The sequence below is a fragment of the Rhinolophus ferrumequinum genome, chromosome 2 (assembly GCF_004115265.2).
Source record: "Rhinolophus ferrumequinum isolate MPI-CBG mRhiFer1 chromosome 2, mRhiFer1_v1.p, whole genome shotgun sequence".
In the NCBI taxonomy this organism is placed as follows: Eukaryota; Metazoa; Chordata; class Mammalia; order Chiroptera; family Rhinolophidae; genus Rhinolophus; species Rhinolophus ferrumequinum.
The window spans coordinates 7103430-7116084 of NC_046285.1; the positions used below are offsets into that span (position 1 = coordinate 7103430).

The 12655-nt window shown below is 37.5% G+C and overlaps 2 protein-coding genes across 2 annotated transcripts; both read left to right on the forward strand.

Annotated features, from left to right (window-relative positions):
* The first annotated feature begins 500 nt into the window (after nt 1-500).
* LOC117014313 (glyceraldehyde-3-phosphate dehydrogenase-like) lies at nt 501-1773 on the forward strand. Its single transcript, XM_033092017.1, has one exon. The coding sequence runs from the start codon at nt 565-567 to the stop codon at nt 793-795; it is 231 nt and encodes a 76-aa protein (XP_032947908.1). The 5' UTR covers nt 501-564; the 3' UTR covers nt 796-1773.
* Nucleotides 946-1566, forward strand: LOC117037790 (glyceraldehyde-3-phosphate dehydrogenase-like). Its single transcript, XM_033134263.1, has one exon. The coding sequence runs from the start codon at nt 946-948 to the stop codon at nt 1564-1566; it is 621 nt and encodes a 206-aa protein (XP_032990154.1).
* Nucleotides 1774-12655: the final 10882 nt, after the last annotated feature.

Below are 12655 nucleotides of genomic sequence, written 5' to 3' on the forward strand. Positions count from 1 at the left end.
AACAGAATGAAATCCACACTCTTTAACATGTGACATATTATATTTCCTGACTGCTTTGCTCACAGTCATTTTGACACTGGAACATTTTAAGCTAGTCAAAAATCAAACAACCCCAGCCCATTTCTAAGTGTTTACATTGAGACTAAATGAATTTAAGGTTAATTCCTGAGGAGCAGCTTCTCTCTAAAATGATCTCCTAGAAGTGATAATGCATAATACAATAAAAACTTAGGTAAACTTTTTAAAATTAGGAAATAAAATGACAATTGTGACTTTGCGGATTGTAATTTTTGTTTTCCATATTGTTAGTGTTGTAGGGTGTTTGGGAGGAACCCCCACTAATCAGAAACTTCATGCTTTACTACCCATTGTCCATTAAAATGAACTCCAACTTTGCTTCAAGAATGATATGGAAATATTGCTCATAGCTATGAACTGTTGGTTGGTTCAGATCACAAAGTAGGAAGTTATTTGTATTTAAAAATACATTTATGGCTCTCTGCTCCTCCCGTTCGACAGACAGCCGCGTCTTCCTGCGCAGTACCAGCACGACCCTGAGACACGATGGTGAAGGTCGGAGTGAACGGATTTGGCCGTATTGGACGCCTGGTCACCAGGGCTGCTTTTAACTATGGCAAAGTAGATATTGTCACCATCAATGACCCCTTCATTGACCTCAACTACATGGTCTACATGTTCCAGTATGATTCCACCCATGGCAAGTTCAAAGGCACAGTCAAGGCTGAGAATGGGAAGCTTGTCATCAATGGAAAGTCCATTACCATCTTCCAGTAGCGAGATCCCGCCAACATCAAATGGGGTGATGCTGGTGCTGAGTATGTTGTGGAGTCCACTGGGGTCTTCACTACCTTGGAGAAGGCAGGGGCCCACTTGAAGGGTGGAGCCAAGAGGATCATCATCTCTGCCCCTTCTGCGGATGCCCCCATGTTTGTGATGGATGTGAACCATGAGAAGTATGACAAGTCCCTCAAGATTGTCAGCAACGCGTCCTGTACCACCAACTGCTTGGCCCCCCTGGCCAAGGTCATCCATGACAACTTCGGCATCGTGGAGGGACTCATGACCACAGTCCATGCCATCACTGCCACCCAGAAGACCGTGGATGGTCCCTCTGGGAAGCTGTGGCGTGATGGCCGAGGGGCTGCTCAGAACATCATCCCTGCTTCTACTGGCGCTGCTAAGGCTGTGGGCAAGGTCATTCCTGAGCTCAATGGAAAGCTCACTGGCATGGCCTTCCGCGTCCCTACCCCCAATGTGTCGGTTGTGGATCTGACCTGCCTCCTGGAGAAAGCTGCCAAATACGATGACATCAAGAAAGTGGTGAAGCAGGCATCGGACGGTCCCCTCAAGGGCATCCTGGGCTACACTGAGGACCAGGTTGTTTCCTGCGACTTTAACAGTGATACCCACTCTTCCACCTTTGATGCTGGGGCTGGCATTGCCCTCAACGACCACTTTGTCAAGCTCATTTCCTGGTACGACAATGAATTTGGCTACAGCAACAGGGTGGTGGACCTCATGGCCTACATGGCCTCCAAGGAGTAAGAACCCCCTGGACCACCAGCCCCAGCAAGAGGAAGAGAGGCCCTCGACTACTGGGGAGTCCTTTTCCCAAACTGATCCCCCAACACACTGAGAATCTCCTAACCTCGTCTCCCTCCCAAAGCCCCTAAAGGGGAGGGGCTGAGGAAGCCCAGCCTTGTCATGCACCATCAATAAAGTTCACTGTACCCAGCCAAAAAAAAAAAAAAATACATTTATATATAGTTTTTTGTTCTTTTTTGTAGATCATCTAAGATGTGGGCAAGAGTGTATTAAAAAAGACAAATGTGGCAAGCTAAAAGGAAAATGGCCCAAATTTATTACCATACTGCGAACAAAAGTTCTTTCAAGTCGGGAGCTGGTATGGGTTGAGTTCCGTTCACAGAGTAGATACCTCTCTGCTAAGAGAATGAGAGCTGTGACTTCTCATGTCACACCGAGGCATTCCAAGCTGACAGTTTTACCTTACAGTTCTCTGAGAAGTGACAACTTTACGCCTAGCTGATATGCCCAACATTTCAGAACAGCCAGAACCTGTTCCCTGTCCTACATATACCTTCCTCCACAAAAAATTAGAACTTAGGGAGACAGAATGAGCGAGCCAACCATACTCCTTTCCCTTTTCTTCTTTTTGTCTCCCATTTGCTAAGTGGAAAGGGACAAGAAGAAACAGATACAAAAAAAGTGGCTGAGAGATGCCTTTGATATTCCTAGGTGCTCTTGGATTAAAGCAGGTCACTAAGAATTAAAACTAAGGAATCTTGATCAAGGCTTTGAAAGGTACATATAAAATGGGTACATTTTTAGTGAAGTATGATGTCAGGATTTTATTATTGCTCAAGAAAAACCAAGTCCATGCAAATATAGCTAAGACCAAATAGAAAATTTTATTAGCACTCAGTTAAAATATTAAAATATTCATCACATAAAAGTTTCACAAGAACAACAACTGTAGTAGAACACATATCCCCATGAGTTTTATAAAGAACATTCAATGTCTTCTAATAGCTTGAAACATTGTGTCAGTTCACAAAAATCAGAGAAATTATATTTTACTTTTATAGATCTCATGACAGGATTTTGGTAATCAACAACAACCCATTTATATTATGAGTCAGGGTAGGCCTATTTTGCAAATCAGTATATTGAGTAATTTTTGTAAGTCAGCCAAAACACATGAAAAGAAATTCCTTCTCAGTTGAAAGATATAGTTGCTCCAATCATCTGTATATTATCAATTGACTTTCTGAGGTAAAAAGTTCAAAATGTAACCCTGAGAAACTGACGGTGTATTTATTAATTTTTGCTTTATAATAGTTTACCCCCGAATTTGGTAGCTTAAAACAATCATTTGTTTAGCTTCACAATTGTGTGGGTCGTTAATTTAGGCTGCTCAGTTGGGCAATTCTTTTACTTGTCTTGGAAACTCTTAAGCAACTGAGGTCAGTGGTAGGTCAACTGGTGGCTAGGTCTGGTTGAGAGGGTTGCTCCGCTGGGACAGACACCTGCTTCTTGTGGTCTCTGATTATCCAGTAGGCAAACTTGGGCTTTTCCACATGGAGTCTCAGGGTTCTAAAAAGCAGTGAGAGAATGTAAGTCCCAGTGCACGAAACTCCAAGTGTCTGCTTTGTTTCATTTGCTACATCCCATTGACAAACCAAATCACAGGGCCAAAAACAGATTCAAGAACAGAGAGATAGATCCCACTTACTAATGGAAAATAGTGACAGTGTGGTGTTTTTTTGGTTTGTTTGTTTGTTTTTTAGCTTACAACACAGTTTTATTTAAACAAAACCAGATAAAAGTCTGACATATGTGAGACACTTCTGTACAAACGAAAAATTGAATAAGACATCTTTGTCCTCAGGAATTCCGCAGACTAGGGGAAGATCTAAAGGGCTCTCTTAGGGTCCCTGGCTGAGTCTGAAATTGAAACTGGCAAAGACAGATTAACAAGGAAAAAAACATATAAATTTACTTAATATAAGTTTTATGTGACACAAGAGCCTTCATAAGTAAATGAAGATCTACAGAAATAGTTAAACCTGAGTGTTTTTATGCTAGCTTTGATAAATAGTGGACAGTCCGGACAATACTGAGACAGGTTAGTTAGCATGTCGTTAGGTAGACAGGGAGGTCCCTGGTGGAATAAACAAAGACAGTCATATCCTAAAACTCCAGGTTTTGAAATCACTCCTTCATTCCAGGAGGTTACTCATAAAATTCCTTTTGACCTGACAAATGGAGCAGATCTGGCAGATAAGAGTGGGTTATTTTGCTAATTCCTTCAGGATGGGCAAGCAGAACAAATCTGGTAAACAAATTTCATTAGAAGGTGTCAGCTCCCCTTCCTCTAACAGGCAAGGGAAGGTATAAAAGTAAGAACTTTTGCCTCAGTCCCTGGGCACCCCCCTTTGGGAGCCCCTCCCACTTGGGAGCTCGGACCCTCTGCTTTCAATAAACTATCCTCTTTTTAAAACTCTTTGCCTCTCCTGGGTCCGTGTTTCCATTCTCCGATCTCAGGAGACATAATCCTGGCACTCACTCATTCAAAAGTCCCTTACATCATTTGGGGACTCATAGAGACATATTCCTATTTCAATACCATTTAATGAGTTCTGACAATACCATTTAAATTCCAGGATCTAGTCATCCCTGAAGCCTAGATATTTCAATTAAGCAATACATTTTCTTTTGACAACTAATACCCAATTGACAATATATCCCCCTTTTGGCTTAAGCCACTTTTAGTTGGATTTCTATCAGTTGCAACTGACCATGACATTTAGACTGATGCCTTCCCCCCTTCATTGCGAAGTGTCTCATTGGTACTGACAACTCAGCATCGGATGACAGGGTGGAAGCACCATCGTACTCAGAGTCAAAACTTACTGTAATTTTGGCTCTGCCACTTTCTAGCTATGTGGACTTAGACCAACGTGTTGGATTGTCTGTGTCACTCTCGTTTAAGAATGGGAATTACATTTTCCAGAAGTCCTTTCCCTGCATGGTTCTGAATTAAGGTGACCAAGAAAGGAATTTGCATGAGATTTGGAAGGTAGAAGTGAAAAAGAAGCCATTACCATTGGAAGGCCATGGCAGTCAGATACTGTAAGGAGCGGGAATGAAGGTCCCAGTGGGCCCCAAGTTGTCATTGTTCTTCTCCAGCTCAAGTCCAGATGTTCTTTCTGACTGCTGGCCCGCTAACCCACCATGGCCCCAAGCCCACCATTACATGCTTAGCTGTGAGATTACACAAGCAACATATTTCCCAGAGGGACCTGTTTCCACAAGCTCACTCATCATTGCACAACTTTAGCTACCAATTGAACACAGCTTCTTAGAGTTTCCTGCAAGCTCTCACTTGTCCTCCTGGGTCAGCACTTCATTTGAACCCGGTTATTAACTGTCTCTGAAATCTATCCCCTTCCAGACTTGCACCTAAATAGCCACGCCCACATTAATAAAAGGTCTAATTTCTATACTAAATCTCTTATTCCCAAAGTACTTGTAGGGGTCTGTTTTCTTTACGGACCCAGTCTAATAAGGCCACTTACTCACTCCTCTCTTAAGCCTTAGTTGCTTTGCCTATAAGAAATGGGTTGTTCTACCTGACTCACACAGCTATAGTGAGAATCGAGTGATAATGGGCCTGGTGTGGAAACTGCAAATGTATGGCATCACTGCGTGTCATCCTCGAAAGGAAGTGCCTTGGCTCCAGCTCACAGGACTTCATTACCTTTCTTTCTTCTATAAATAAACCCTCAAAAGACAAACAAAGAAAGTAAGCAGTTTCTAATCTCAAGACAACTGTATGCCTTAAAAGTAAACAAACAAACAAACAAACAAAGGCAATTGCAGTTGAAATTCTCTCTCAAGAGTGTGCCTATTTCTTGATTTTTTCTTCTTCTTATCATTCCTAGAAAGAATGCTGAGGTTTCCTGATTAATCACTGATTAACATTAAAATATACCTTTCCCCTACTATTCCCAACTAGATCCCACAACTCCACTTCCTTCCATTTCAAATCTTTTTGACTCCATGCTATTTCTTTGCATGGAAGTTACCAAAAGATTAAATTGTCAAAAATTCCAATCAGATAAATAACTATTTAAAATGTTTTAATGATGTATTTATTAGACTCTTTTTTGTTCTGTTTACTATACAAAGTCCCCATATATATATATATTTCATGTACATGAAATAACATGAAATATATTTCATTTCATATATATGTTAGTATATATAATAAAATGAAATATATTTTATTTCATATATATTTTAATGTACAATAAAATAAACTTATATATATATATATATATATATATATATATATATATATATATATATATATACACCACTGCCCTCTTTTATTTCTTAACAAGAACTCTTTCATTAGTTGAGAAATCTTAAACTAAGCACTAGTGTTGAGGAGAAAGATATATTTTAACTTGAGCTTTTGCTCTGGATTGAGCCTTGCTGATCTGATGCAAGCCCCTCTTTTTTGCTTGTAATAAAGTATAAAATGGGTATTCTGCAGTGAATGCTCCCTTCCTACACAGTGATTTCCATCAATGTATAATTAAAAGTGGATTTCCTTTTCCTTTTTGGTTGGTGGGAGGGAGGGGCTGGTAAACCTGGTTAAAGAAGGGAGAACAAAGAGAACTTTCATGAGGTCCCCTGAAAACAGTCTATCAGTTACAATTCTGAGTCTTCGAATAGCTGCACCATTCTAAAGAAGTTCTAGAATAAAAAAAGTCAAGCAGGGGGTCCAAGGAAAATTCAACCCGCATGCCAACTAAGGGAAAGAAAGAGAAAGGCAAGAGGAAAAACCCTGTCTTTTGTTGTAAAAAGAACTAATGAAGCTGCTGTTAGAACCGTCCACAGTGACACAACAAGGCTGTACACCCACACGCATTGTTGAAATGCCAGTCATCCCTGTAATGGGAAAAGGAAATGCTGCGATTTCTAAGGAGCTGGTGGCACACACTGCTTTTGGAGTTTAACTTGGGAAATCTATGTGAGGACACACTTTGGCTGGTGTTAGCTCCCAGAAGCTACTGCAAAAATCCATAAGGTTGTCCACTTGGGTCTTAAAGTAGAGATGGACTGGTGGGGGGTAAAATCCCATTGTCATTATAAATTGCTAATTAAATAATTATCAATTAGTTGGCAGACAGAGCTCATTCCAGTGTATTCCTCAGAGAGCCGGCAATAAAGAAAAACAGTAATTTTGGCTTTTTTTCCCCATACAATATTCTCGCCTAGAGGTGCTAAATAGAGGTAACGTGATATACTCCGTTACATGTTTCACATAGGCGATGATACATTATTGATCAAAGATAAACACCAATTATAGCAAGCAAACATGAATTTTCATTATTCTAGTTACATGGCATTAATTTCACCATATTAGCTAGTTTTGAGTCCTAATTACACTGTATTAACTATTTTGAAGCAATATACTATTTACATTCCAATAAATAAAAGATCCTAACACTAAATTTTCTCAGAGATATATGAAGTATTTTGGGAAACAAAATGTCAAATGATACTATTTTTTAAAGCAAAGACTATGTTTCTGCACTTTTAATCGCAAAACTTTTGTTTAGAACCTCTAGATAGAGTCATTCACTAATACTTCATAGATAATTTAAAAACAGCTAATCATTTTAAAATTAATTAGGAGAAAGTAGAAACATTCAGAAGAAACATATTATACATACCGGTATAATATATATAATATATAATGTAAATATACATTTATATAATATGTGTTAAAATATTCTATCTATCATCTATCTATCTGAAATATCCCTGTCCTTTATTATTAATTTAGGATTCAAGGGTAAGTATTGGCAAGATCCTCATATTTTTCAAGTGAAAAATAATTATTTAGTTTTCAGGGGATGAGATTTTTTTTGGAAGTTTACATCAAGGCATTGAGCAGAAACAATACCCAAAGAATGTGATATCGGGAAAGGTGGTAATTGAAATCCTAAGGAATTCAGTTACATTTAAATGTGAATGGGTTTGTAACAGTTCTGTTATACATGTACATAATTTCTGTCTTTGTAGAGAGATATGAAGCTCTGAACTTCTCCAGTTGTCTTGTCTGTTAAATATGAATTGGAGAAAGGTTGTAAATTTACTAAAAAATTTAGAAAATTCAGTAGCATGTTATGGAAAACAAATAAGTAAAATAAATTTGTTTAAGTGGCCATTGAGAAAAACATTTTTCTTTATATTACGGTATTTTTTACTGTAAATCTGCATACAGTTCCATTTTTTTATGAAAATAATAACATTTTAAGGGTTGACTTTAAAACCACTTATTTACTCATGACAGCCATCTTGATTACACAAACCGAGCCCGCCTTATTTTATTCAGTTAATTAATTTACAACAGATAAAAAGGTGTGTCTTGTAACAGCCTAATGCTTCTTCTAGACAATGGTTTACTTTTGGGGATTTGGAATCAATTGACGTCTCAAAATCTTAAAAGAGCTTCGTTATGGTAAGTTTCTTAATTTGATTTACTTTAAGGAATACTTAATGGTTAAAGGTCCTAACTATGTTGTTTTATTGAATTCTTGTTCATGGTTCAGGATTGATCCACTTCAGCCTTTCAGCAGGAAGCAGTTTTCCAGGGAGTCACAGCAGGACTCCAAATCAATAAGGTTAATAGACATGGGGCCATGCAGTCAGAGGTGCTATGGCTGGCATTTGTGATGCCAATGAAGACCAGTTCTGAGGTTACCTTTGTGCCTGCAACAATGTCACACTGATTACCTGGCACATACAGTTGTTTTGTGTTAATAGGTCTGTGAATGGCCCATTAATCTGAATTATTTTAAGGGAAAAAGTTCATTGTTGTTGTTGTTTGTTTTACTCTTCTTTAAATTACTCGGCTCCACAATTTCTCAGATATCAACTACTCCCTTGATGTTGAAAACAGTAGTGTTCAGCTCTTTCTTGTTTTTAGTGCACCCACAAAAGATTATAACTCCATAAAACGTTAGACCCCCTCAAATTAGATGGCATTTTGTCTGAAAAAAATGTTTCTTTTATGAAAGGAACCCCATCTAAAAAAGAGTTGTTTAAATAACAAAATCTCAGAGAAGCAACTCCATCTAGAAAACCCTCTTTATCTAGTAGTCTACATAAAGCAACATGAAATATAAACTAGTTAAGCAAATAAGTCTTTAAGAAACCAGAAGAAAGTAAGCAATCCCTCCCAAAACCCATCAAAAATGTACCATTTACAGACATCCTACAGGGACTAAAGCAGCTGACTCCAGAGCAAATAGATTCATGTTTCTCAATATTTCACATAAATATGTTGATAAATACATAAATGTAGAATAGAAGTATTACTAAGTAGTAATTAGGAATATTTGCCCATCTCTCATTGAGGAAAAAGCTTGAGAGTGCACATTATTTCAAATAACTGACACTGATTTTACTGTACAAACTGAGGAATCATCATTACCACCATATCATTTACAGATTTCTTTGACTATTTCCTGCTTTTACAAACTTTTGTCTATTTTTTAAAGAAAACAAACCAAACACTATGAACAATCTAAAGTCTTTAATGTTCCAAGAATTGCCTTGACAAACTCTGTGGTGTTCATATACCCATTCTGAAAGTGTCTGACTTTATGGTTCATCGTTGGCTGATTTGCAATATTCTTAAAATAAAGATTTATGATTGCAAAACCTGGAAATATCAGATAACAATTATTCTTCTGTTCAGACTAGTTTGCCTGTGGAGACAAATGTACATGAATCAAGTTAAACAGGAGATTGAATTACAGTGTTCTTGTTGTTGCCTCCACTACTCTTTAAACCTGTTAAACAGTAAAACGTAATAGGTTAACTTGAAAATACTTCAAGTCTGAAGGAAACTAGATTTTCTTAAATTGAACTGTTAATTGACTTGTAATCATTATTGGTCTTTAGCCCTTTCTTTTATGATGTGGATGCTATTGATGATGGCGGTGGTGATGATGATGTAATGTATACACAAAATGATGGAAATGTGTTATTTTAATCTGAAGAGGACTCATTTTTATGCCAAATCTATATAGGTTTTACACAGTGGCCCTGTAACAGCCAAGAAAAAGGAAGAAGCAAACATTCTGGACTTTCAACTAATCTAAAAGGAGAAATTTCTTTAATCTTACATTCCTTTTTCTATTTTCTTGTTTGAAATGCTAGCCAAGCCTGTCCTGAATTGAAATTGTTTGATGAGGATAAATACTATTTTTTAAATGTGTATTACATTTATCTTCTAGGAGAAAAGCAGTTCTTTGGCTAGTTGTACATCTTTAAAAAATCATGTCTAATTTGAATAAATTAACATATTTTGTCGTCAAAAATTAATTCTAAAAAAGGAACAATAACTAGGAAAGCAATTCAATTGTTTATTTTATAAGAGAGAAAAAACTTTGTCATTCACAGGGCAGCTCAGTTAATTTGACGTGCTTTGATATAAATTTGGGGGTTGCTTTAATTTCAAAACATATTTTTTCACTTAATAAGGGAGACAAAAGAAACTTTCAACCAGCATCTCCAGTTTGTTATCTCAGAATGTTTTGGCTTCTCAAATGTGAGAACATGATTGTTTTTATTTCCAGGAGGAGATAATAACACTGAAGCAATAAAAAAGAGTCAAGGCAGCTTGCACAGCACAGGAAGTTCACAGCTAGAGACTTAATTTCTCACACAATGTGCTGTGCAATGGGCCCATTAACATAGATGAATAGGCTCTTTAAAGGTTTTTTTTTTCCTTCTTCTTCTTCCAGATATGCAGCTGCCGCTGAATGGTGATATGTTAATAAGGTACTCGCCTGCCTATTCTTCAGGTACTCTGGCATTCTCTACCTAGGTAATCTCCATATAGGAAAAGCTATTAGGGGGTTGTATCTGCTACCACACCTTCAATTATATTAACACCTGCACTGAAATCCACGTAGGGTAAACTAGTAGGGGGGCCCTGGCCTTAGTCCACCCCTTTCCTCCCTAAGAAGTTACAGGGGGAGGGTTTGGGGGGGGAGAAAGGAAGAAGTAGGAAAAAAAAAAAGAGGAAAGTCACTTTTATTACACATCAGTGGGAACCTTCTGAAAAAGCTTTCATGCCTAGGAAATTGTTATTTCTTCAAACAGCTGACAGCCTGCAGAGGAAACTCTTAATGGAAACCCAGCTCCTGCATTGTTATGCATGGCCCTCATGTAGATTCAGGGGGGTGGATTAAGTTAGCTTCCAAAGGGTCTATTGTGTGGAGCATTAATTTGCAGGGCTCTTGATATCTGAGTTGGAAGGTTTATAACCTCAGTGTTTACTTAGATGAACTACATCGTAGGTTTGTTTATTCCGTCTGCAGTCTCTTATTTCCTAGTAAATGTTACATTTATATTTGTTAACAGCAAGAATGTTGTTATCAATCTGAAAGAAATAATTACATTCATTCATTTAAAAGCCTTAATCCTGGGTCACCCTTCACGGTTATGTCTATAGAAGATTATACAGATAAATTCATTTCTCAAGAACATTTATGCCACCCAGTTAAACAACAGCATGAAGACAATATAGTTTGGAATGAATGCTTAATTATAGCCTACTCCACAGTGGTAACTTTCTGCAAAATTAACATAACTGCCCCTTTTTTCTTTCATATAGCAATATTATAAATACATGTTCCCCGATCTGTGCCTTTTAATTCCAGATGAACAAATCTATAGAATTCACGATTACCTTTTTGTCACTGTCTGTGTGATTATTTGTAAAGGGTTGGTTGTAATTTTGCAATTTTGTGTTTTTAAAATGTTTCCAAATTGCTGTTTGGAAACAACTCTATGTTTGTTTTAGACATAGGAACCTTTCAAAAGTCTCATCTTTCAAGATTAAATTGAAGATTTATATTCAGAAACGTTTTCAGCACCACCCCTAACCCTATACTACCTTCTTCCTTTCCTCCCAGGATTGTATAGGCAATTGCTAACGTGAATTTAAAATTCAATATGAATGGCTTAGGGGGAAAAAAATCAAGCCCATTGGAATTTATTCTCGACTTAATCTGGATTTAGGGACTCAATTGAATAAAGTACATTATGCTTGAATAACTGAAGTTCCTATTATTATGTAACCTTTTTTAAATAGAAAATAACACCAACAACATGTTGAATATTTTCTTGCTTATTTTCTACATTTGGTTAGTATTTTTGATGTCTTACAGATAATTTAAAATGTCGCTATTTATGGAATTATACATGTTAGCGTTTATATTGAACAGGTCTTGTGATAGAGTGGTGAGATGATTTATTTTCTCAGACATCAGAGACCAGGGCTTTACTTCTGGCTCCAAGCGACCTTGGGTTGGTCTCAGAGCCTTGTGGGTCTTCTTTTTTCATCTGTAAAGATTAGAGTGATGGTCTGATTTCTGAAGTCTCTAAGCAACAACGTTCTATGATTCTCACCAAAATATCTATTTTTTATAGAAGGAACTCCCAATAAAGCTGATATACCTGGACCTCCTCTACTCTCAATAGTTAGATTTCCTAATCTTCGTATACTTCCCAGGGTTGTATCTTTATTACCAGCACTTATAACGCTCACTATTTTTTTCATTCTTTCTATTTTATTTCAAGAGAAATTTGTTGTTAGGAAGACTCTGATAGACCCAGTTGAAAATATACCGGTTCATGGTAGTGAAATGTTGAAGGAAGGTTTTGAGACCTGATTACACTTCGTTTGGCAAGTGATGGTGAAAGGGCTTCCCTGTTCACCTAACAACATGCTAATTAACCTGTCTCACAGGTGGTTCCTCTGCATCCTGAAAGGCAATCCATCCAAAACCAGAATCTAATTAGCAAATATTTCTTGAGCACCTATCGTATGCCAGTCATTGCGCTAAATATTGAGGATACTGTTATACACAAGAAAGAAATGGCCCCTGCCCTTGGGTGGATTATGTTGGGGGTCCATGCCTGTCATATGTAGACACATAACAAGTGCTTACTGAATGAATGAACACATGTATGAATGAATAAATACATAAGGCATACCCTTAACACATGCATGATTTAT